Raw genomic sequence first — 26,703 nt, forward strand, 5'->3', positions numbered from 1 at the left:
CGTTCAACCTTATTCCTTACTCCAGAGCTATTAAGAACTATAATCATTCAGATTTTCAGTAAGATCAAGGCATATTTTCCTGACTTCAATTATTTACTAAGACAAATATATGAACCTAGTCATAAAAAAAATCAAATAAAATTGTTTTAAAATAAAATCTAACCACTTATCCTAGAGATTGAACTTTGAGGAGAAATGAAACATTTTTAGAAAAATACCTGGTATTTAGAAAAATACCATTCTTATTCTAATACAATTGCTCTTATAAGATGTTAAGGTATACAGTTTCATATCAATATCAAATACAAGGCAAGGCATAAATACAACAGCTGGGCCCCATATATATTTGTGGTTTGTATCAGTCCCCTAAACCTACAGAACAACATAAAATGCAATCAATAAACAATCAAAAATCCTTACCGCTTTGTACCCCGTATCTGTTTTGCATGCTTTTCTCCCTGAAAACATTAGGATTCCTTGCCAGGATAGCCTGCAGCAAGACTGGTATATCTCCCTCTGGATCATCACTGCCAAGGTTATCTTTCAACTCTCTGGAATTGTGGAAGTAAGCAAATAAAGAGGCAAATGCATTTTCAAATTATAAGAAACTATGAGTCAAGTAAAAAAAAAAAACAAAAACAAAGAAACCAAAAAAAAAACCAAAACCAAAATGAAAGAAGACAATTTACTGTTAAAATATAGGAAAAATCAAGTCTGCAAAGCACTGCTTCCTGTCTTTATTTTTTCTTTTTCTCTAAGGAATGGCAGAGGAAATATTCCTACTAGTCCTCATAGTTATTTTCTGTTACTAAGCACTCACATATTTGTGGTTGTCCGTTTCAGACTACTATGAGAAATTTCTTATGCCCACTTTTATATCAGATCTTCTTCATAAAAGAACACTTCAGCACAACATCAAGAATGTATTATTTTAGGAGTGAAAATAAAGATATGCATGAATGTATAATATTCCGGTTTCAACCCAATGCTTTGAAAATCTTTTAATTTGAAAAGGGGAAATCAGTGCATCTTTGAGATCACAGGATTCCCTCTGAACCACAAAAAAATGTAATGGATTTCCTGTAAATGCATCTGTGCTTTCATTTATTGTTTGCTTTGAGGACTTTTAAAATATACCTCCATTGGATCAAAACAATTTATTAGAACACGTAGGAAAAGGACGGGTTGTCAACACAAAGCAGTTCAAAGGACATCAGAAAAAAAAAAAAAAAAAAAAAAAAAAAAAAAAAAAAAGAATACATTAGTGTACTTGACAGCTAAATTCTTAAAATATTTAAGTTCAATACCTGATCAGAATTGACACAGGTTTCCTTTCGGGTATGTAAATCGTCTATGCGCATTATTAACTATGTTGAACACAAATTAGTATTGCACAATCACATCATGAAATCTGCACTCCTAACTTTCAAGAAGGGAATAAGCATCAGATCCATAAAATAACCCCCACAGTTATGTGTAAGGGCTGCAGGATAATTATTAACATTCTGTCTGACTGAAATATTTGACTCTTACACTGCAAGCCTAATGAAAAAACTTCAAGTTCTAACTTTCAGATTCTCACAAACATGCTTCTCAATATAGTTAATTTTGATTTCAAGGAATAAGGATAGTGGTCTGATATAGAAGTTCAAAATACATACATGTGATCTGTTGACACCTGATTGAGACTGTGGACAAGCTGTGAAACCAGATTTTCATCCCTGCAAGCCAGAAGGCAGTTCACCTCTTCAGCTATCCGTCCATTGAAAAGCAGGCTTTTTGTTGTTGTAGCAGGTAAAGGTGATGGAAGAGGCAGCTGGTTCAAAACTGTTATCAGAAAACAGGAAGAACTTCAGAATCATTTCATGAAACACAAACATACAACCATGGAAAGAGAACCTGACAAGTACATTTAAAGCACAGGGAAAATGTCTAGATTTTTTTTTTATCACAAACACACACACGCAGTCACATCCCCCTCACACAGAACCCCTACCCTATCACCCCACACCCACATCTCCACTTGACTCTTTAAACATTCCAAAATATTAACCTATTTAATATGTTATGGTAGCTTTCTCTGGGAGCCAAAAGCACTGATAAAGAAAAGAAATGCAAAATTCTTCTAGTTATGTGCAGTACTGTAAGTGCACTGAGGATATACTTTCAGTTTTCTGCTCTGATCTTAATATTTAATTAGTGTTCCCACTTTATAAAGTCTGGGAAAATAAAGAAAAACCCACCAAAACCACCGAACAACCCAACAATCAATTAAAATCACTAATTAAATTCTTAGTTTAATATTTTCCTGTAGTATTTATTCTTATCTTAGTTATCTTCTCAAGAAAGGTTGGTACTATTGGTTGTTATGTTCACTGAAATGACAATTCAGCCAGTAAACTTATTCACAAATCTCAGTAGAAAGACTCAGTGACAACACTATTTCAATGACATTATAAGCACACTGTACTTTCATAGGTATTCTTAAGTCCTCATACGTAACAAGTGTACCGTAAAAGAAGCCTTGACCACATGATTGGTAGAGCTACACAATCCAGAAGAGGGTAAGCCAGAAGAGACCAAAAACCTAGCTACATAGAAAAGTCACTTTCATGTGTCCAGGAAAACAAGCTGACTCTAACTTCAAGTTAGCAGGTTGATCACATCTCTGAGATCAAGGTTTTAATTGAACCACTAGAAATAACTTCAGGGGAAAAAAAATACAAATAGAAGTGTATAATATATTAAATAGCTAACTTTCATTACTTGCATCAGATTACCTTGAACATGCCTGAAACGTAGAAAATTAGCACAATCAGCAAAACATATTGATTAAAACAGTAAATTTAGCTAGGTAGCTAGCTAGGCTACTCTACTGCCTCTAGGCATCATGTCGTCCCTGTTTTTAGGGCAACTGGTCTTGTCCATTCCAGTTCAGTGTTTAAATAAACTCCTGCACCAGAGTCTGATCAGGGACTTCTACCAGTTAAGTAATCTTACCTGCAAATGCTTAATGCTGGAAAACTGCCCACAGCCAGAAACTTACTATTTGCATCCTGATGGTTGTTATTAGACATACATAATATAATACATACATAAACATCTAAATACATATGCAGGATCTTCCACTTTACTTCCGAATCCCAGAAGGACACGGAGAGTGCTTTTTCCTCCAATACATCTGCCGTTTTTACTGTAGGCAACTAAAATCAATTGCTGGGTATATACTTCCAGTGTCTCTTGGAAAGTCTTCAATTTTCAACAGTGTAACAATAAAAATAAGAACTTGGAAGAAGCACCTGGGTCACTGAGTCCAATTATCCTCAGACAGAAAACTGAGATATAAATTCTTTTCACTATAGTTATATTAAATCTCCTCTTATTTCTCACCAGAAATTTATTTTTGGTCACATTATAACCATTCAGGTTTACGTCTGTATCAGCTTTTAATGTAAATAGTTCTTTTCCTTTGCTTGCATTTTGTCTTCCTGACGTATTTAAGTCAGCAAACACACTTCACGTGCCCCTTTGGTAGGCTGAACAGCTAAGAAAGAAGTCTCATAGGTTCAGCTGCTTATCTCTGTTCTAGCAGCCATTCTTTGCAGCTATTAACTAAAGCAACTTTTTTTGTACCTTGTTCAAAACTAAGGAACTAGGTTTCGAGTATATTCAGCATATTCCACAAGTCTCTTTGTTACTTGCATATCAGTTCAATCCTGTGTACCTCTCTTTTCAGGGAAGATGACAGGATGCATGTTTTAGAGAAACACTTTATTATTTATATATTTTTCTTTATTTGTATCTTCTTTCTCTGTGTGGTACACAGATATGTTACTGAATGATATTCCAAACAAATAATGAATTCCTGTATTTTTTCAGGGTTCCTTAAGGGTTTTTAAACCTACATTTAGTTTTGTGTTTAAATTAGCATGTTTTATACGGACAGATTTTTAAAATTCAAGCAATAACAAAACTAACATTTTTAATGCGAAGTCTGATTTTAAACAGATTTAACTCTAGGAATTTTTAAAATAAAAATCTTTTCAGTATTTTGAAAATGCCGGTATTTACCAAAGAGGTAGAAAACAGAATAGAAAAGACGAGAAAAAGAAGAGTACTTACGGTCTGTAAGACTAGCAATCCCTGCAAGAGTAGTGATGGGAACATGAGGCATATCCCCATTCATCCTGAAGTTCTGGGATAGTAGTGCCTACACAGATATTTTAGTTCAGGTGCCAGCTATCATTACTTCCCATCTCCCAAGCACTAAAAACAAAAACAAACAAAAAGAACAAATTAAATCTCTCAGTTTACTTTTTTAGAATTTCAAATTCATTAACATAAATGAAACAGATCATACTACCCTTAGCTGCATACTAATTAAATTATTTCCAGAGTGGGTAGAGGAGTGTAGATTTTAAATAACAAGTGGCATTTAGCAACCAAAAGGCAAGCTGGTCTCAGAAGCAGAGCCCTTCACCAAAAAAAGATGCAGGATAAGGCAATTAAAAAAAAAAAAAAAGAATTTGCTCAGGTTATACCAGCTCAAAACTTCTGTTAATTCACACTGCAATGGATAGAACTTAATGCATAACCAGTTTAAGTAATTAGCTGTTATATTCACTTCACAGTTTTGCAGAAGGTGGTACTTTCATAAAGAGACTACTAAGAAAAAAGAAGTAATTTACAAATGCAAAAATCAAATGCAAACAAACAGACAAATACAAAATCTTGGTACATTATAGAAGTAGCAGCTATTTCAAAATTGATCTGAAAATATCTCTTTAATATATAAGTCTGTCTGGTCAAACTGCTACCAGAAATTCTATAGACCCCTCTGGGGAAAAAAAAAAAGTTTAGGCACCGCTAAAATAGCTCCTTTATTTCCTGTAAAACAGCACATTTTATATTCAACTGCAGAAAAAAGAATTTGTTCACTTGATTTTCACTAACTACAAAGATCCCAGCTGTAAGGAAGTCCACACTGATAAAAAAAACCAAAACTGCAAGTACAAAACATCTAATACTTACAAACATCACACATTACAATCTCCTATTATATAATGAAATGAACACAGTTTTTCTGAAGACATAAAGGGATTTCATATATATGTGGTTACCTATTGTAGACAGGCATCTGTATTAACAGTTTTGGAAATAGTAAAAGGGGTTCTTATGTATTTCTCTTATCTCCTGAAGATGCTGAAATCATGATTTACCTATGCTTACTTTACAAGCCTACATTTTTGAGAATTACATATAAAATACTTGGAAACCAAGAGATTCCTGTCGTGTTCTTAGTAATTTTTATCTCATTCTTTCTTATGCCACACTAATGTCAATATATAGGACACCACTGCTTATAAACACATATAGACTCCAAGACAAGGAAACAAAATGTTATGTCTTTTTCCTGCTCAAATTTTTCACAAACCACTGAAATTAACTTTTCAAAGTGTCCCTATTAGCATAGAATTTTGAAAAAAATAGCAACACTGAGGTTAAATAGAACTGACGATGAGTTGACTTCCTTTGCTCACCTGCCACAGTCTCAGTCTCAAATAAATTACATTTTTTTAAAGTTAAAAATATACTACAATACAGATACAGTGATCTAGTAAATAAGGAAACTGCTATGATAGATATCCTATGTGGGTTGCTGTGTTTAGGGTTTTTTTAATCCAGGAGAAAACATCTCTCAAATACTCAGAGCAGTTTCAAGTACTACTCGATACTCAAGGGTATTTTACCCAGAATGAATAGAAATATACACAGAGTTTCAGTGGTTTCCTAGTTCCATAAATAAGCACTTCTTAAGAGAGAAAAAAAAAACATACTCCAAAAGAGTCCCACAATGAGTCTGCAACAGCAAAGCCATGGGAGCTAACACTTTAAGAATCTGAGTTTTCAACGAAAGGCTAGAAACTAAAGAACACCTTTCACACATAATTTATATTTGTCATAAAAATACCGTGTCTGATGATCTCTCCTGACTGAAAGTGCATTAAAGCTAAGGCCACATCACCAGTCACTGTTATCGGAAATTTGTCTGTAGCACAGAAACAATGAAAAACAAGAAAAAAAAGGTCTGTTCATCTTCCTTTTCTTATTATTTGGGAAAGATGCTAACACTGAAGCTGTCACTCCTAATTCAAGTTCTTTCCCAGTTCTTACTGCCACAATAAATAAGTTATACAGATATTTAACAGGAAAAATTCCTCCACAATCAGATGCTTAAATTAGACACCTTCTCCACAGACACACGATAAGAAACCTGAACTGGCAAAATCCAGACCTGAGAGTGGAGCAAGTGCAATGAGCTACAATGGTCAGGGGAAAAGTAAACTTTCTTTGTAAGAGGAGAGTAAAAGGGGTTGGTGTGTTTAGCTAACAAAACAAAGGTCAAGAGGGAATGTGGCTGCTCTCTCTAGAAGGTTACAAAGGAAGAATGCCATGGAGCAATTCTAACACAACAATAAATGGGCACGTGAATGCAAGCAAGAAGAAAATCAGAGCAGAGTTTCTCACCATCAGAGCTGCCACCTTCTGGAACTGCCTTTCATTAGGAGTATTAGAGATATGCAACACCATTACTTCAAAGATGGATCACACAGACGTTACAGAAGGGACAGAATGTGGTTAACTGCACCAGCTGGGAACTAAGTACGGCAATTCAAGAAGTCTATCTCTGACTTTCTGAAGTTTTTGTAAGCATGATGAAGTGAGTAAACAGAGGAGAGCAAACAAGAAAGAAAGTGAGACTGATGGGATTAAATGATGAGATTAGTTTATAAAAACAAACACAATATGAAGAAACCACATAGTAATATCTGGGTCCAAATACTACACCTGTTGTATTGAGGGCAAAATTGCATCTGTTATAGACTGGCAAACAAGGTGGGATTCAATTCCAGAATTAGAGACTGAGATCCAGTGAAAACTAGAACTCAAATTTGATGCCACTGAGCAATAAACTCATTCATTTAAGGACTTTAAAATCTCAAGCATTTAGGGGGAAAAAAATTGACAGGTCAAGACGACATAAATTGTTTCATATAAAACATCAGAACAGCATGCAACAGTTAATAGCATGACAGACAGATAAGTTTTGTTGGATTCCCCACCCCCCATTCCTCAAATGTTAGAAGAGTTAAAAGTACTAAATTGTAGCAGCTCACAGTTGAGAAGAATCAACTTTTTCAATAATAAAATTTTCCATTACCAGCTTTGTTCAGTAACTGTTACCAATTGTATAATATTTTTATCCTTACACTGAAAAAATGAAGCCACTAGTTATATCAGCTGAATTAAGGAAGTCAAAGAACTGCACTGGAAAGCTTCTAAACAATGCATCAGACCGTAGTGTAGCAGTTTGGAGTAGGAGCAATGCATATGAGGTCTTGTATATTCAGTATATATGTATTTACACTCCTGCTTCTTTATAAGAAAGAACAGATACCATATAAGACATTTCAGGGAGGAAGGAACTACACTGTTCAAAGGAAGTGATACAAAGAACCCCCTAGTGAAAGGAAAACAGTGAAATGGCAGCACATCTTGAGAATAATACAAGAAAAAGTTATCATCATAATACACAATAATAGAGCAAAACCAAACCAAGATAACCATGAGTTATACCAAAAAAGTTTACGCTATGAATAATAAGCACTACTTCTGTATGTTATCTTCTTCCTTTTTTTCCAATTATCTACTTTTTCCTTTACTGCAAATTAACGTTCCAAAGAAAATTCCTATCAAAATGTTAAATCTCAAATGTTGCAGGTTGTTCAGTTTTGGTAGTATGTTTTGGGGTTTTTTCGTTGTTTTTAAAGTAGAAATTAAACAGTCCATAGTATGGAAAACACTGACTGCCTTCAGAGGCAAAAGGTTGGGGCTCTGTCATGTGGATCCTCTCTACAACTTACCCCTACACATATTCTGCATTTTTTACCACAGTACTGGATTAATGCCAGAGTAGAAAACTAATAACAACAACAACAACAACAAATCTGCAGAGAGAAGGGACACTGGTAAAATTAAGAGAGGAAGAGAGGATGAAAATTGTGAACAATTTAAGTAAAGAGACAGTGAACATCCAGTGAAGAGAGACTACAAGCAGAGGAAGGAAAATAAACCAATTCAAGTAAACAAAAAAAAATTACCCTATAAAAATAAAATAATAAAAGAAACAAACTGCAATTGTATTTTTTCAGATATTGCAGCATCTGACTATCAACAAAACAATGAGAGGACTCTGACCACGGGTTATCATATGAGGGTACAAGCTCTGCATTTATGAAACATTCCTCTTGGTTTAAAAACTGTCTTGTCTCCTTAACAAAAGTAATAGTTCTTCCCCAGCTTTCCTATGTGCATGCATGAGAACTGTAGAAATAAAGGGAAAAATCTGTTTATATCATTAATACAAAGGCTCAGTAGTAATGCAAAGAGAAGGAACCAATCTTATATTTCAGAAGTTTCCCATGTATACTTAAATGTTTCATTCCTCATACTCCAGGGTATTCTTTAACTTATTATGTTTTTTGATTTAAAACAATAACATATACGATTAATCTGATATTTTCCAAGAAGAAAATTACAGACAAAATTAGGTGGATTAAAATTAAATTTTAAAGAAAGGCGATGATATTAGATATCTATGTTTTTCTTTTTAAATGCATTCTATAAAATAGAATACTTTGAACACAGTTATGTTTTACTTAGTTTTGATTATGAAATCTTTATTTAGCAGAAAAATACTTTAAAAAGTGGTTTCAGTTTCTTATATGTTGAGTAACATCATATAGATGTAACCACAAGTTGGTTTCTTCAGCTGCACATTCAAAGTAAACCAGTAAATTTATGTATTAGCTAATTTATAATTTAGATGAGCAGTCAACGTTTTCTTTTCTTTTAAATCAGCAAATGTGCAACTACAAAGTCAAGAATCTGTCTCATACCCAGTTTTAAACTTCCACATTTTGTAATAAACTACTTTTCTTTAGTTACTACACGAATCTATGCTAGCTATCAGTCCACAAACTACCCCTTAAAAAATTGCCTAAAGAATGAGAATCACATAGAGAATGAACTAACATCCTCTAGTTCTCACTTAAATAAGATACTGTGACCGAGCTACATCACACGGATCTACCCACAAGAGGGCAGATTTCTGGTTTTCATTCTAGAGCTACAGCTTTATACAATGACAGAACTAAACGCTTTTAAAAATACTTCAAAAACATACTAAAGAAGGAGATATAGCTGCCAAAACATCCTCTAATACTGAAGTATCTGCAGGGCAAGCACACGCATCCACAATATAATGCATTTAACATTAATTTAATCTCAGAAAAAGTCAGTATTGGAATGAACAGTAATTAATCAGCCTGATGCAGCTGCCTACAGTTAAAACAGTAACTCAAGAAAATATGAAGTTACCTGGTATTTATCTAACTTGAACAGCCAAAGGGGGTGGTTGCAGCATGCTGGGGGAGGTAAAGAGAAAGGAGGGCAGTGAGGGCAGGGGGGTTGCGTACTAGTGAAATCCATATGTTTGGTTCATAAAGTGATCAGGCAGCAGAATCAGTGATGCTGACAAAACAAGTGAAAAATTAAAAAGTTGGAGATAAGAATTACCAAGTGCAACTTCTAAACCATCATTAGCATAATGCATTTTCCCACAACTATTCCAAGAGTAGGTGCTCAACTCACTACAAACCACAACCACTGTAAAATAAGAAATCTTTGTGAAAAGTACTGTATCATGGCTGGGCTTCGCGAATGAAGATTTGGGAAGGGCTCGACCCACATTTGCTGCAAGCACGCTGGTGGCTAAAGAGGCCAATACAAGATAGACAAGTCCGATTGCAAAAGGCACAGCAGAAAGACTCCCTAGGTGGTATATTCTGCAAGGCACGATTCTTTCTGCGTTACTGTACAATTTAAAGTTGCTTCTGAATATAAAGCAATCTTTAAGAAAAAATAGCTAGAGCAACCATCTTCTTAATCTGTGACTACTGTCACATTCCTTTGGTCTCTGCTGTATTAATTTGATAACAATGACACTGATGTCTCTGCTTCCCATGTGATACCAGTGGCAGTGACACCACAGCAAATGACAAGAGAGATCCCAGTACAAGCAGTAGAAGCACAGACAGCATGAGAGGTCTATGGATTCAAGGAAAGACACCCCCTCACGCAGGAGCACACAATTTCTACCAGGGTAAGCATCAGTTGTGCTCTACACCTGTAATAACTCCTCCTGGGGGAAGAGAGAGCAGATACCTACAGGTAATATGCAGCTTCCCTAATCTGTGGGACAGTGGGATTGACTGCACCCACAGCAAGTTTGCCAACAATATCGTGCTGTGTGTTGCTGTCACCACAATGGAGGGAAGGGATACCATCCACAGGGACCTGGACAGGCTTCAGAGGTGGGTCTGTGCAAATCTCATGAAGTACAAGTGCAGCAGCCTGATACCACCTATGATACTGCCAGGATAACTACACTGAGAAACTCAAACATAAAGGGAAAACACCAAGCAACTTCAGTAGCTCATACATTTATTTCCCACCTGCACTACATATTCCACATGCAACTTTTACTCCAACAAAGAAAGTACAGCTTTTTTTAGTGAGCAAACACCCTTTTGCTTGCTCAGGCACACATGCAATGGCTGATATTAGATACAGTTCATTTTATGGAAATAAAATAGGTAGTGGATGTATAAAAGAGCAAAAGCAAATAAGAATTCATTAAGTCAACTCTGTCAAATGGAGAACATTTTAGGCTGCAGTACCCACCTTTGTTAACAAAATAGTTGTGACAGGTGTTAGAGGGGAAGTAGCAAATTGTCTTTAGCAACTTCCTTGAATGTTTCATGTCAGTTGTTAGTAGTGTTGCCCTTTTCTAAAAACAGTTGTGTACCGACATTTACTTGTAGATGTAATAACATGGTGCAAAACAAAATGTAAATATTTATGTGGATAGGAATACCATGACCCAGTCAGTATAAAACAAGTACAATGAAGCATATTATTTTCAAGAAAACCTCTTCTGTATAGAAATTCCCTAAAGACTTTTTGTTCCTTACTTAGGTTGGTACTTTGCCAGACTAAAAGCCCAGTGACTAAACACTGGACCAAAACCTACTTAATACAGAAGTCTCTTCCAATTTTTAATTTGGCATTTCTGCCCTTGAACTCTCTCAGATGATTCATAACCTTTATAAAACAAAACTGGGAAGAAATAAACCTGTTGAGGCATCAGGTCTTTACACAAGTCTTCCTGATACATAATCTTGGCTCTTTGTGGACTTCGAAAACCAATTAGAATCTCTCCAGACTTCTTCAATACAGACTAAGAAAACAGATGCACAAGTATAACATTTCTTTAGAGATCCACAATAAACACCAATGTAAAATTCTACATAAGCAAGGTTTACTCTATTACACTTCAAATGCACATCACTGCCTTTTTATTATTGGAATTAATACTGACCTGTGCTAAGTTTTTCCTCTGTCCTAATACTCATCTTGTTGCCTGTTTTTCAACTAAAGCGCCTTGCATATATAAGAGAGAAATTGTATAGAACTGCTTTTCTTCTGGACTGGTCTATTACTTCTCCTCATTCCATCACCACAATGATGCAATTCTACCCTCCAAAGACTCTAAGCCAGTCCTCTGTAACACATCCAGTTTCCCCATCTCTCCACTCCCACACAGCTGCTGTGAGGAGGAGGCTGCACATGCTGCAGCCACTTCCTCAATGGAAACACAAAAATCTCCTGTATCAACAACCCATTTTCATAAACTAAACTACCTTGAGACTTCCAGTCAGTGTAAATTATAACTGAAAATAGCTGGTGTTTTCCAAAATTATTTGACTGAGGGACTCACTGATTAAGAGGTACCTAATGATCAATCAGCAGAAAATTATTAAATAATTCATTGGTTTTAGTGACTGCATGCAGAAACACAAAGAGCTTCAGTTGTACTGTCCAACTGTACACATTTGCACAATTACTGGTAATGTAATTATTTTTGTAAACTTATAGCATTCACTACTGAAAATTTGTTCCATTTGGTTCATTTTACAAGTGGTATCTTACACAGTTTATGCAACATACAGATAAGATATACACTTCAAAGGAAAGTATGCTAATATTTCAGAGACAAAAAACCAAAACAATCAAGGCAATCTAATGTTTTAATTAAGATTACTAACATCTTGCAAAAACATAATCCTTGGAAAGTCTGAACAGGAGAGCAAAGGCAACTTAAAAAACCCAAGTGCAGTGTTAGTGCCTAATAAACACAATAATTGTGTAAGAGACTTCAAGGGATTAAAATTTTCATGTTTGATAACTGATTTTAGGTAATGTTTGTGTTCTAAAATTGAGGATTACATTAAGTTTTTGACAAACACCATCCAACACAGCAAAGCTAAAAATGTGGAGCTCACTGGTCAGCAAAGATATTCATTTCCCAATTCCACACAGTCTGGTCACCAAAGGTTTTTCTTCATATGAACATTATAGTCAACTAAATTTCTGGAGCACAGTGAGCTCAAAGACATAACATAGAAAATAAGTGGAGACTACAGATGGGAAAAAAAAAATCACACACTTTCAAAGTTATAAATAAACCCTGAGAGACAGAGCACACAACATCTAGAGGTATTGTGTTGGAATAACTGTTAACGAACTGAGCTAAAATGTTGACCAGCTTACCATGAGCAAATGTGGCTAGACAGTAACAATCTGGTATCTCTCAATAATTGGGAAAAATACTATATTGGAGTTTGGTCCTTGTAGTTCTGGGATGGATTCACAATATTACCCAGGAAAGTGTCTTATGTCATTCCGAACTTCTGTTGCTGGTTCTCCTATGGTTGCAGCACAAACACAATGGAAGTTTCTTAAGCTCACAAACTGTGCTGAAAGCAAAGATGCAATTCCAAAAAAAATAAAGAGAACTATAAAAAAAAATAAAGAGACACTAAAGCAGTGTCTCTTTCACCTTACTACTTCTACATCTCACCCTTGAGAGCCTGCAAATGTTACAAATCTAAACCAAAGCTATCCAGGAACTGCAGCAAGTAGTCTGCAAAGTTGCTCACAGGCTTAGTTGAGCTCAATCAAGATTAAACTTTGCATCTTTCAAAGTTTTCAAAATTATCAATGTCACAACATAAACAAACATTCCATCAATAACAACTAGATGGAATTGTGATGGTCGTGCACAAAAAAAAGCATGGGGATTTTTAATGTTTCGCCTGTCCATGTTAAACATTTTCAGTTCACCTCCACTGTGTACTGCAGCAATACAAAGAAACAAAGAAGAGCTGTCAAGAGTGTAAACATACTTGTAGACATAATAATCTGGTGCAAAACAAAATGTAAATATTTATGTGGATAGGAATACCATGACTGTCAGTATAAGACAAGTACAATGAAGTATATTACTTTCAAGAAAGCCTCTTCTGTATAGAAATTCCCTAAAATGTACATCTGAATTTCTTTTCTTTGACAAACTTAACTAACCCAAACTGGTTTGGAAATTTTCTTCATACTTAAATAGAGTTCACTCAACGCAACTTCATTTTACAGTAAAATAAAACCAACTGAATTTAGTCTACTAATTCTGAAAGAGAATATAAACTCAAATGTTTAATGTAGCTCAACTAAACCACTTAAAATTAATTCCTCTTGTTAATTTACATTAAAAGCCTTAAGTGATGTCATTGCTCAAAGCATTGAGCAATCTCTTCTTTTTCTAATTATTTGGACAAAGTCACACATCTTGAAATAGTTCAGCTGAACACAAATAATATACCTATGAACTAGCTTTTTCCAAGAAATAAGGAAAATTCTAAGTTTCATATTCTAAATTTCTATCATAACTTCTAGTACAAACTTATCAATCACAATAAAAGCAGACAGAACACATAAAAGAAAACAGAAGATTCACTATGACATTTCAATATGGAACCATTGTCAATCTACAGGGAGCACAATGTCAAAACCAAGGCATAACACTGGAGACCAAGTAAATACGCTGCAGGTCCTAAAAAGAGATTAGATTGTGGGTGATCAGTAGTAGGTTTTATTTTCACTTTAAGCAGCAAAGAAGATCATAATCCATGAATTAAAATGCTGAGAGACTTTTCCACTAAGGAACATTAAAAAAATTTCACTTTATTTGCAGACCTCTGAAAAACACAGAAAGTGACCCTTCTGTCATGGCTACCTCCTCCTTCCACAACTGCAGAAAGCACAAGGCTGGAGGAGACAAGGCCAAGACCTTACTGTATAGCCTATCAAGCTAATGTGATTACCAACCAAACAAGTTATCTTTGCTGACCTTTCTCCCACATCCAAATTTAATGTTTTTTAATTCAATATCTTTGTATTCTAGTGTGGTTTTGTTCAGATCCTTTAGGTCCATGTTTCACCAGCTGTCTTTCACAATTCCCAAAGATGAGGTTGAGTCACTCAGTTAGAAAAGAGCAGTTCAGTTGCTCAGACCGGTGGGCATCAACAGGGACTGGGGCAGAAGATGGAAAAACAAGTTTAGGTACATGCAAGCAGTAACTACCACTGGGATTCCCATCGTGTTATGGAACTTGGCTTCTGCTTACTCAGAGGACAGCATAAAGACAAATGCATAAAAAGGAAGACAGATACACTTCCCAAAACATTCACAAACACAGCTTTTAAGTTGCCTGAAGCCACAGTACACAAACTTACTGTTTCCTGATCTGCCTTTCTCCTGCTCCACTTTTTATCATTTATCTCATGTACATGATTTATGTATTAATCCCATTCTTCCATAAAAAATGGTGTGCCCAGGCAGATATTTCTCTAGAGCTCTCCTATTCAGAATGCAACACAAAAATCAGCAGAAAACAAGTCACTTTAAATTTGACAGGACTGAAAACTGCCATCAATTCTGCAGCTGAACAATGCCTTTTAGTACCAGTGAGGTAGACAGTCCATGACAACAAATACCAAAGACATTGAACATACTCATTTTCTGTTCTGTCTTTCCCCCACCCCCTAGCCTTTGAGGGATAAGGAAGGAATAGTGGACTACTGCTGCATTCATACATCCCGGAATAGTAATCTCACCATTTTTCTCCCCCCTAAAAAAACAAAGAATTTTGAGGGAAGTGACCTCTAGAGGTTATCCTGTCCAATCCCCACTCAAGCAGGGACACCACGATCAGGTTGCCCAGAAAATAGGGATGGAGAGGGAAGGATAAAAAACCCCAATGTTTTAAAAATCAGTGTACTCAAACCGACTACATATTTTATTTTCCTTAGCTGTAATCTTTATTATAGCTGCACAGAACTACCTGATTTGCTCTACAACAAAATAAACCCAAAGACAATTCAACCATTGAGAACATATTTTATTAGACTGAGGAAGAACATACTTCCCAAAATCTAAGGCTCCCTGTTCACAAAATCAAAGTGTAAACAAAAAACAAACCACTGAACAACATTTTAGTGGCAAAATTAATATTTTCAACAATTGCACAATACTCTATTTTTAACTCTTCCTCTAAAAGTAGTAATTTTCTCCATTTTCATTTTAAAGAAAAGTAGTGAGACTTTTAGATTACAAAGGCCCCGAGGAAAGTTGCACATCACATCTTGACAGTGGCAGTAACAAAGCAAAAACTTTCCCTGAAGTTCACCACATTAGTCTCTACCTTTAACCTGAGTAAGTTACAATTAACACAGAACCATATACCAAGAGTACATACAGTTTAAGAAGGTCACCACAAGGTGAAAGGGCACCAGTAATCCAGAAACTGCATCAAATTATGCAAAGAATTAATTCTACACTAAAGCTCTGTTGTTTTCCAAAGCTATTCCATGTTGTAGTTTTAACTTGTGGCTTTTAATTCTACTTACTTTGATGGAATGCAGAAAGTAAGTTACTTGCCTGAAGAGAATTGAAATGTACAGTAAAGAGTCATATTAAAAAAAAAATCCTTTTTACTGTAAATGAGAATAACACATTAAAAACCAAACCCAACACAAACCACCAGAGGCTTTTTAAAGGCATCTTGTAAAAAGAAACGGGTGTCTCAACATCTCCAACTTGAAGGGTCTTTTTAAACAAAATTAGAAATATCAATAATGACAGATGCCTTTTTTCCTACATGATTAGTGGATGCAACGAAGTCTTCACTGTTCTATTCACAGACTCACGGAACTGGAAAAGATTCAGCTTCCAGCTTTAAGTGCCAATATTTAGTATGAGTCACAGGCTTCCTAGTCTTGCTTTGACAAATATGAAGAACTTTGGTTAAATAAACTTTCTGAAACCAGATGAAGAGGATGAAGAGGAAACACTGGATCCAAGGATTTAACTTTTCTATTTTCCTAATCAGAATGTAGCTATAGTTTAGCATTCTCCTTTTCCAGTAACCCTTGTCTTAGATCACTAAATACAAACCCTTTGGCCTACTGAATTAACCATTATTAACACTCAGCATACAGATTCACAAGCAAAATGTTTGCTTACCAAGCCTTGAAGGAACAGAAGTATTTCGGCCAATTCCTCCTAAGTAACTTTTACTTCTGATCTGATTCACCTAAAACTTTTTCATGGGTTTCAAAGTAATGGTCACAGTCTTTGCAACTGTGACAGAGAATACATGGCTAATGTAATGACCATCTGACTTCCCTCAATTTAAGTCAGTCTTGTAGCATGACTTTCCAAGTGAGTACCTTCTCTCAATGAATTTATCGCAGTCACACGAAACTTGGCAGTACACCATCCAAAGCTTGAATGATGCCGAAAATCACATTCCATGTTAACACAAAAAACTCCCCACCCACCCAACCAACCAAAACAACACTTAAGGTATTGGTTCTTAGAAATGCCTTTATTAGACCTCAGTTCCTCATGGAAAAATGGAAGTCCTTCAGAATCACTCCTCAGCAGAAATTTTACAATTAGATGTAAAAATGACCGGAATTGTCATAGCTCTTGAGTTAATTCCAAGTACGCAGCTCAGAAGGCAATTTTGGTATCTAGCCTTCATAAACCAGGCAAAATCTCTAATACAAGTGCTATTTGAATATCCATGATATTATATGAGACAGGCAATATTGGAAAGATGTAAGCAGTCAATCACTGCCATAAAATTTCCATTATGTTTGTCTAACTTTTTTGAGTAAAATTTAGTAAGAAGACCTCACTGCTTTTATTAATACATAATGGGCTATAAGGTTTTCTAATATTGAAGAAAAGCTGAATATCACACACCATGATAGGTGAATATCATATATCATACAAGAATAAATTCTACCTGGAAACTAATTGGAGGGATCTGGAAAGATTCACACTACCAGTCTCTAAAGTGATAATTCCCCCTATAGCAATCTAGAGCACAGTTTTATTTTTAAAAGGATTTAAGGACCTGGATTATCCTTTTTTTCCCAAATCAAGAATGACTATGCTTACTAAATCAGTAAACACAAAAATTAGATTATAACCACTTACAAAGCAGGCTTTTTTCAAATGTTAAACTCAAAAAAATATAACTTGAGAGGTGGGCTCATGCAAATCTCATGTAGTTCAACAAGGTCAAGTGCAAGGTCCTGTACATGTGTCAGGGCAATCCCAAGCACAGGTACATTCTGGGCAGAGAATGGACTGAGAGCAGCCCTGAAGAAAAGGTCCTGAGCTGCCCCCAAAGCAGGGTGGGCAGCAGGTGAGGGAGAGGATTCTGCCCCTGAGCTCTGCTCTGGTGAGACCACACCTGGAGCACTGTATCCTCCAGCTATGGGGTCCTCAGCACAGGAAGCACATCAACCTGCCAGAGCAAGTCCAGAGGAAGCCACAAAGCTGATCAGAGGGATGGGGCATCTCTTCTATAAAGACAGGCCGAGAGAGTTGGGGTTGTTCAGTCTGGAGAAGAGAAGGCTCTGGGAAGACCTTACAGCACCTTCTAGGACCTAAAGGGAGCCTACAGGAAAGCTGGAGAGGGATTTTTTACAAGGGCATGGGGTGACAGGACAAGGGAGAATGACCTTAAACTGAGAGAGAGTAGGTTTAGATTAGATGTCAGTAAGAAATTCTTTACCGTGAGGGTGGTGAGGTACTGGCACGGGTTGCCCAGAGAAGCTGTGGATGCCCCATCTCTGGAAGTGTTCAAGGCCAGGCTGGATGTGGCTTTGAGCAACCTCATCTATTAGAAGGTGTCTCTGCCCATGGCAGGGGAATTGGAACTACATGATGCTTAAGGTTTCTTCCAACCCAAACCATTCTATGATAACACTCAAGACTAAGTTTCCACAGTTCAATAGCAATCCTGGTTTTTTCAGCACTGTTCACGACAAACACTTAGCAACTTTCCTCTGGGTTACTGGTACGATCTTTTACAGCTATGTGTTTTCCTTTTAGAATTAATGCATCTTCTATCACAGTGAAATCAGGCATAAATCTAAATCCAATTTCTGGTCATCATATTTATTCCTTATAAGGAAGACCACATATGTAAGACCTGTAAGATGTGGTCTTTAAGCTAAAAGCACTGTTTATCCTCTGTGGCAGAAAGCTGTCATCACAATTTCTACTAACACACCTCAGAACTTCGAAGCTGTCCCCATTAACTTACTGAATACTTAATGATCTTCCAAGGGAAAACAAGAGGAGAGAAAAAGATATTTTAATAAAGTAAATTTAGCACACATGAAAGGACTTATCTTTTAAAAAGCATCACATCCCATGAAACTTCCTATATATGCTAGTGCAAGAGCCTTAAAAGTAAAAAGGTGATAAAGTATCTAGGCAATAAATTGCTACTTCTGAAATAAATGTGGGGTAAGGAGATTTTGCATTTCCTGAAAGTAAAATAAATGTGAAAGATAAGTTACTGAAGTCAGGAAGTAATGTTATAAAACAATCATTTAGTAGATATCTGGCACCTACCTGTCTTAAGGGAATTATGTATTAAAAAAAAATCATATAATCCTATAATGTTTAAGATTGGAAGGACCTTCAGGAGGCCATCTAGTCCAACGCCCCAGTACAGAGTAGTGTCAGCTACAGCAGACTGCTCAGGGCTGTGTCCTGTCAGGTTGTGAGTAACTCCAATGGCAGTCTTCACAGCCCCTCATATGCCAATTAAGTCAAACAGATTTTCCCCTAAATGGATTTTCTTCTGCTTCCCCTGACCACCACGATCTTTCAAAGACTACTGAGAATGGTCTCACACTGACACTGACCAGCTCCCTCAGCACCCATGGATGTATCTCACCAGGTCCCATGGGCTTGTGCATATCCAGTTTGCTGAAATGCTCCCTAGCATGAACCTCCTTTACAAACGGTAAGTCTTCATTGCTTCAGACTTCCCAGCTGGCCTCTTGTGCCTGAGATTCCTGCAGGACAGTCTTACCAGTTAAGACCAAGGCAAATACACTTGGCTTTTAGACAACAGCAGCACTGCTAAGTACCAGAATATCAGGCAACCAAAAACATCTCCATCTACAGAAGAATTGACTATCATATGGCAATTGACCAAATTTCACACCATCATTAGAGTCTTGACAAAAACTGTAAGACAGTTTCCCAGTTCTTAGCACATTTTGATGACAAATATAGAAGTCTACCGAAAATGCAGGAGCTGCTTCAAGCAGTGTGATTAATGGCAAGGATTTGGTGGCATTCATCTGACAATTTCAAACAGACTGAAGATCAAAGAACAAACTGAAAAACTCAAACTTGGAAGAATAATCTCTCAAGGGATACACAGTGGTCAAAACTGCATAGTTCTTTCAAAAAACAGTGAATGACCTTATAATTGTTATACCAAGTCCTAATTTCAGCATTTGAAAAAGTAGTTTAAATGCCCATTAAACATAAAACCTAACAAACATGTAATTACGATACTCAGAAACCAAACTTTAAAACCAGTCATGAAGATTCCAAGTCATGGCATTTTACCTGCAATTATTTAAGCTTGACAAGTATGACTACAGACAGTTTTTCTGAATACATAAAATACATACAACTGATTTTAAATGGTTTCTAGAACAACTTATAGGATACTTTGCAAGAGAAACTGATGCCCAAGCAGAGGGAGTCAAATAAACTAAAAGCTGATTAAGGCACAGAAAAAAATAAAGAAAAAAGGAGTAAGTGATCAGAGTTTAGCATAGACACATACCAGAAACTCAGTAATACCTTCAAAGGCATTATCAAAGTCTGCCACACACCATTTCCTCTCTCTTTAACCACATCATTTAATAGTACATGTCTTTTCAAAACTAGAAAACTAGCAGAATAAGCTCTGAGATCAGTAAAAAAGAATAATAAAAATAAAAATAACCTTAAATTATTTCTATATATTAATGATTAGGAGGTTAAACAACCAAGAGATCCAGGAATTGTTGAGGAAGAAAAGTGCTCATCAAGCACACCTTGCACTGCCATCCTGTCACGTAAGAAAAGCAGCCTTTCGTCTCGCATGCAGCAAGCTCCGAAAGAAATTCCGTGACATCCAGAACAAGTGGTGGATCAATCTAGCTGAAAAAACTCAATTATGCGCAGATACAGGTGATCACAGAGGATTCTATGAGACTTTAAAAGCAGCATACAGGCCTACATACCATGTCCAAAGCCCTCTACTCAGTGCTGATGGCCAAATGCTTCTCTCACAGATAAAACCTCCATTCTGAATCGATGGTCTGAACATTTTCAGACTCTCTTCAGTACTAGCCGTGTAGTGCAAGGCTCAGCAATTCAGTCCATCACACAGCAACCGGTGAAGAATGAATTAGATATTGCCCCCACTTTGGGAGAAATCCTCAAGGCCATACAGCAGGTGAAAACTGGCAAGGCAGCTGGGGTTGATGGAATTCCACCTGAAGTCTGGAAACATGGGGGCCTTGCACTCCATGCTAAACTTCACGAGTTTGTGGTGCGCTGTTGGGAACTAGGCAAACTACCATCAGACCTTCGTGATGCAGTCATGTCATGGTTTGAGAGCCCCAAAAATCCAATTCCCTAGTCCAAGACCCCTCCCACATCTCAACCCAGTGTGAGATGGTTTCCAGACCATCTCACCACAAGACTCAAAATGGGGGAAAGGGAATATATATTACAATGACTGTACAAATAAATACTACAATACATTATATAGAATCTTAATTATCTCTACCATGACATAAGTATTTACAATGGATCAAATCTCTTCTCCCCTCCAAATAAAAGTCCAGGAGGGAAGAAGGAAAGATCCTTTTCACTCCCAGAGCAACAATGTCTCTAGGGCAGTAGGTCTATCTGTTTCGCTCTTCTTCTCATGCAGCAGCCGGATCTCTGCCAGCACACACGAGGGGTATCCAAGCCCCTTGGCCACTCGTCTTCAAACAAGGGTCTTCCTCTGTGGGCTGCGTTTCCCAGGACAAAGGGCGCTATCACCACATCACATCACGAAGCGCAGGGGTCTTCGTGACGGTCCTTATCTTCAGGGGATTCAAATTCCCTACAGAGCTCTGTGCTCCGTCTCAAGCAGCGGGGGGGGCCAAGGTCACCCCCTCTGCATTCTTTCTCTGAGCTTTTTAGCTCCTCTCTGCAGTGCTGCTGCAGTTTTAGGACTTCCATTCAGTAGGAGTCCATCCTTTCCACTTAGGAAAGGTCACAAAAGGAGTTTGGGGTTTTTATTTCAGTTCTTACCCCAACTTCCTCTCTCTCTCTGCTGCTCCCTCTCTCTCTCGGCTCTCTCGGGCAACTCTGTGTCTTCCTTGCTCAGCTGCATGCTGTTTCTGCTGCTTATCTTCTGCTGGTTCTTAGCCACAATCTCTGGATGCTGCTGCTGCTCTGTCTCTGCTCACTTAATGGTGGAGAAAACTTCTTTAGCTTTCAGCTACAGGTACTTAGCCCAGCCTTATGCTGTCCCAAGTCCCTGCAGCCCCCCCCAGCCGGGGCTGGGGGGGCCCCAGAGGCCCCAAGGGGCCCCAAGCCCCTTCCTCGTGGCCTCAGAACATGGCTACCACTTCTACTACCAAACTACAACTAACCTTCTCTTCCGTTCTGAGTGTGATATGTTTATATTTTGCAGAAGCGCTCATTGGGTAAAACTTCAAAACTTCAAGGGTCACCACCCCCTGGGGTTTTACCATTTTATAACTTCAGGGGGAAAACTGTTTCCCCCCACCACAAGTCATCATCACCTTGTATAAGAAGAAAGGAGTTAAATCAGACTGTTCAAATTACCGAGGTATTACTCTGCTCTCCATTGCTGGCAAAATCCTGGCAAGAATACTTTTGAACAGATTAATACCTGCTATTGCAGAAGGAATCCTACCTGAAAGCCAATGTGGTTTCAGAGCCAACAGGAGTACCACAGACATGGTATTTGTTCTCAGACAACTGCAAGAGAAGTGTAGGGAACAGAACAAAAGTCTCTATGTAACCTTTGTTGATCTCACCAAGGCTTTCGATACTGTGAGCAGAAAAGGTCTATGGCAGATTTTGGAACGCTTAGGTTGTCCCCCCAAGTTCCTCAAAATGATCATCTCACTCCATGAGGATCAGTACAGTCAAGTCAGATATGGCAACACACTTTCTGAGCCCTTTCTAATAACCAGTGGTGTGAACCAAGGCTGCGTTCTCACACCAACCCTATTCACAATCTTTTTTAGCATGATGCTCCAAAGGGTCATGGCAGACCTCGATGATCAGAACGGTATCTACATTCGATATCGTACTGATGGAAGCCTTTTCAACCTGAGGTGACTGAAGGCCCACACTAAGACCTTAAACCATCTTGTCTGGGAGCTGCTTTATGCTGATGACGCTGCCCTTGTCGCCCACACAGAAGCAGCTCTGCAGCGTTTAACATCCTGCTTTGCAGACGCTGCTGAGCTCTTTGGGCTGGAAGTCAGTTTGAAGAAGACAGAAGTTCTCCATCAACCTGCACCTCAGGAAGTCTTCCATCATCCCCCTATCACCATTGGCCAATCAGAGCTCAAATCAGTCCAGCAGTTTAATTACCTAGGTAGCCTCATCTCCTCGGATGGTAAGATTGACAGAGAGAGAGACAACAGGTTAGTAAAGGCATATAGAGCTTTTGGAAAACTCCATAAAAGAGTTTGGCAAAATAAACACTTGAAGAAAAGCACAAAGATCAGTGTTTACAGAGCCATTGTGCTGTCTACTCTCTTGTATGGATCTGAATCATGGGTCATCTACCGCCACCACCTGCGACTCTTAGAACGCTTCCATCAATGCTGCCTCCGAACAATCCTAAATATGTGACCAATATGTGACCAATCCTAAATCCAGATTATGTAACCAATACATCTGTTCTAGAACAAGCAGCAGTCACAAGTATTGAGGCCATGTTGCTGAGAACACAGCTGCGTTGTGCAGGGCACATCTCCAGGATGAAGGACCACCGCCTCCCTAAGATCTTGCTTTGTGGTGAACTTGCCACCGGCTGCCGCAAGAGAGGAGCCCCGAAGAAAAGATACAAGGACTCCCTGAAACAACATCTCAGCCTTGGCCATATTGATCACCATAACTCTGGCCTCAAATTGGGAGGTCTGGAGACACACCATCTATAATGCTGCTGATGCCTTTGAGAACGCACGCAAGATCACTCTGGAGGAGAAAAGACAACGCAGAAAGAATCGTGCCTTGCAGAATTTACCACCTAAGGAGTCTTTCTGCTGTGCCTTTTGCAACCGGACACGCCTATCTCGTATTGGCCTTTCTAGCCACCAGTGCTCTTGTAACAAACGTGGGTAGAGCCCTTCCCAAATCTTCATTCATGAAGCCTAGCCATGATTGAGGGGGCTAAAGTGAGTGAGAAGTGGTCTATCCTTCATTGCAAAATTCTGACAAAACTTCCCTCTTTCACAGTCTACTGCTCAAGAGTGCAGAAATTCCCAGTCTGCCTCTAACAAGTATAAAAAATACAAACTAGGGAAGAGAGGTGCAAACTGTCTTAAAAAAAAAAAAGAAAAGAGCAGGCAGCCAGAAAGTAATCTGTTCTCCTCTGATTACTGCTTCACTCTGCATTTAAACATTTAGCTATAAAAAAGCACTAGTTCAACATGTTCTATTAAAAGCAAATTTTTTATATATTCTGTATCAATTCACTGACAGAAATTATCCATCAGCAAAAGCACCTTTATGAGGACCACCAAGAAAACACCACAAACATACAAATTCATAACAAATGTGTCCACAAAAGTTTCCCGTAAACCATATGATGCATTAATATCATCTCCTTATCTGAAATACTGCTTTCCATTAGGAAATCTAATTTTACAAACCAAAGAAAGAAAAAGGCCAAAATAAAGTTATAAGCATGAGGAGAAATTTAGTATATACAGAGAGGGTGTACACTGGGAGAAAAAGTGAAATGCAACGGGGAATTGCAATATGGTTATTCCGTAACAAGCGGAGTCACAGAATATGCTAAACTGAAAGGGACCCACAAGGATCAATAAGTCCAACTCCTGACCCTGTGCAGGACACACCAACAATCACACCATGTGCCTGAGAGTGTTGTTAAACACTTTGTGAACTCAGACAGGCTTTGGTGCTGTGGCCACTGCCCTGGGGAGCCTGTTCCAGTGCCCAACCATCCTTCTGGGCAAAGAACCATTTCCTCATATCCAGCCTAAACTTTCACTGACTCAGCTTTATGCCATTTCCTCAGGTCCTGTCACTAAAGATAAAGAGGGTTAAAAGCTAATAGTGCTGCTTTAATTACTCAGCTAGCAAAGCAAATGTTACACATCACGGAAGTAAAGCATATAAAAAAGAAAAGGTCATACAGGTGTATTTAAATCTGGAATGTTTAGTGTTCTTTCACATACTTCAATCTTAAGATTTATCAGATCATAAATTCATTATTAAAAGACTGTTTGGCTACACCAATGTATTATAATACATTTTTAAAACTTTAAGGATAAATACATACTGAAACATTCCAACCTCAAAATAGAAACTACATTGTATCCCCTGAAAATTAGTCTCTCTTGAAACATCAGCTGCAATAGGAGGTTTTTGCTTTCAGCTGACCAATGGCATACACATGAATTACAAAATGCCAGTACAGACTTAATTGCCCAGAGAACTGTTTTGGTGTAACTACTGGATCTACCAATCGCCAGGCACAAGACCTTTCATAGCTGTCTAACACTATTCAGCAGGTAAGAAGTAGAAAGGACAGTGCTCTATTTCAGAGAAGAGCTGGAATGTAAGTTAAACAACTGAAAAAAAAAACAAATCAAAAAACTCCAAACCCTACAGGAATACTCTGTTATCCATCACTTTATGCACTGTTCTACACTTGCATCCCCAATTGTTATTCCCTCAGTTTTGTTCTATTAATTATTCTCTGTTTCGCAACTGAAATGGTCAAGTGTGGCAGACAGTGAGGAATTTTTCCTATTGATGTTAATGGGAGGACCAAGTGGTAGGGAGAAATGTGCAGGAACTTCAGAAAGAAACACAGTAAAATAGAGAGTGAGATATGTGTGACATGGAGATGCAGGAGAATGATCAGCAGAGGCATCACCTTTTGAGAATGTGCCATTGGTCCTGAAGATCTCAGTTGCTTTATTTTTGAAATGGAACACTTGGTATATATTTACCCTTAGCATCCTTGTTGCCTTCTTCTGAACAGGTGTGTTAAGATTGCCATCATAAACAGCAGGATAGATATCACTTGATCTGATAGCTAAATGAGATAAATCACTTCAGTAAGAGGTAAAGAGTGAAAAATGAGTAATATTCTATTCACAAGTCCACATATCTCTTCTCTCTTACATCAATTCTTACTGAAAAAAATAATTCACCCTGTTATATGACTTAAGTTTTACACTTCCCAAAACATCCTCAGTAGGTATCAGGATATGTCTGCAATGGAGAAAATACAGCACAGTCATCACACTAAACAGTACTTAGATCAATTAATAATGCATTTTACCACTCTTCCAATCAAAAGTTCAGCAAGAGAAAAAAAAACACGAAGAGGTCAATTTGTTTCCTCTCAAAATTTTGCTGAAATGACAGAAAAGCATTATGATGTGTCCTGTTTAACACCACAACGCACAGTCTTGAAGTTTTTTTAAATCATAAAATGTTTTAAAATGCAAAATTTGTACAGCTGTGCTTTCTGGAAAGCATCAAGGTACTTTGAAAGTGTCTTAAAAGCAGCATGGTGCTAATTCACCATTCGTGTTTTAGAAGGTGCCTCCAAGAGGCATAAAATCATGAACACACACTGCATACCTCCAAGCAATTAAAAAATTCCTTTATCTTTCAAACAAAGTATCTTGCTTTAAAAGCATTAATTAATAAAAGTTTTCTCTCTTCCCCATCAAAAAAAGGTGAGTTGTTGTTGTGGTTCGAGGGTGGGGCTGGATTTTCTTTGTTAGTTGGTTGGCTGGCTGGGGGCTCTTGGAGTTTTACTTGAAATAAGCTCCCTCTGGTGTCTTCCTCACAAGCCAGTGATATGCTACGATTTTTTCCTTTAAATCTTCACACTGAAGTACGATTTGTTTGAGAAATTTACTACTCACTTTGCAAGAAAAATATCATCACTTCCTGCAACAAGAAATTTTGTGTACCCAGTCCCACTGGAATTATCATATGGTACATGTATTGCACAAGGTGTTATTTCACACAGGATAGCAAGAAGGAGGACAGACTGATTA

The 26,703-nt window shown here is 37.6% G+C and overlaps 1 protein-coding gene across 4 annotated transcripts in view; it reads right to left on the minus strand.

The window, feature by feature from the left end:
• Positions 1-26,703, minus strand: part of NIPBL (NIPBL cohesin loading factor) — a 162,017-nt gene that overhangs the window by 89,791 nt on the left and 45,523 nt on the right. For all 4 annotated transcript variants that reach the window (XM_027734109.2, XM_027734110.2, XM_027734112.2 and 1 more), the window contains 3 exons: positions 4,123-4,266; positions 1,662-1,827; positions 421-551 (listed from right to left, as the gene is read on the minus strand). In XM_027734109.2, the coding sequence (XP_027589910.1) occupies positions 421-551; positions 1,662-1,827; positions 4,123-4,186 (361 nt within the window). In that variant the 5' untranslated portion in view covers positions 4,187-4,266. The remainder of the gene's footprint in view (positions 1-420; positions 552-1,661; positions 1,828-4,122; positions 4,267-26,703) is intronic.

Source organism: Pipra filicauda, unplaced genomic scaffold (assembly GCF_003945595.2).
Source record: "Pipra filicauda isolate LSUMZ 115617 unplaced genomic scaffold, ASM394559v2 scaffold426_size588282_pilon, whole genome shotgun sequence".
Taxonomy (NCBI): domain Eukaryota; kingdom Metazoa; phylum Chordata; class Aves; order Passeriformes; family Pipridae; genus Pipra; species Pipra filicauda.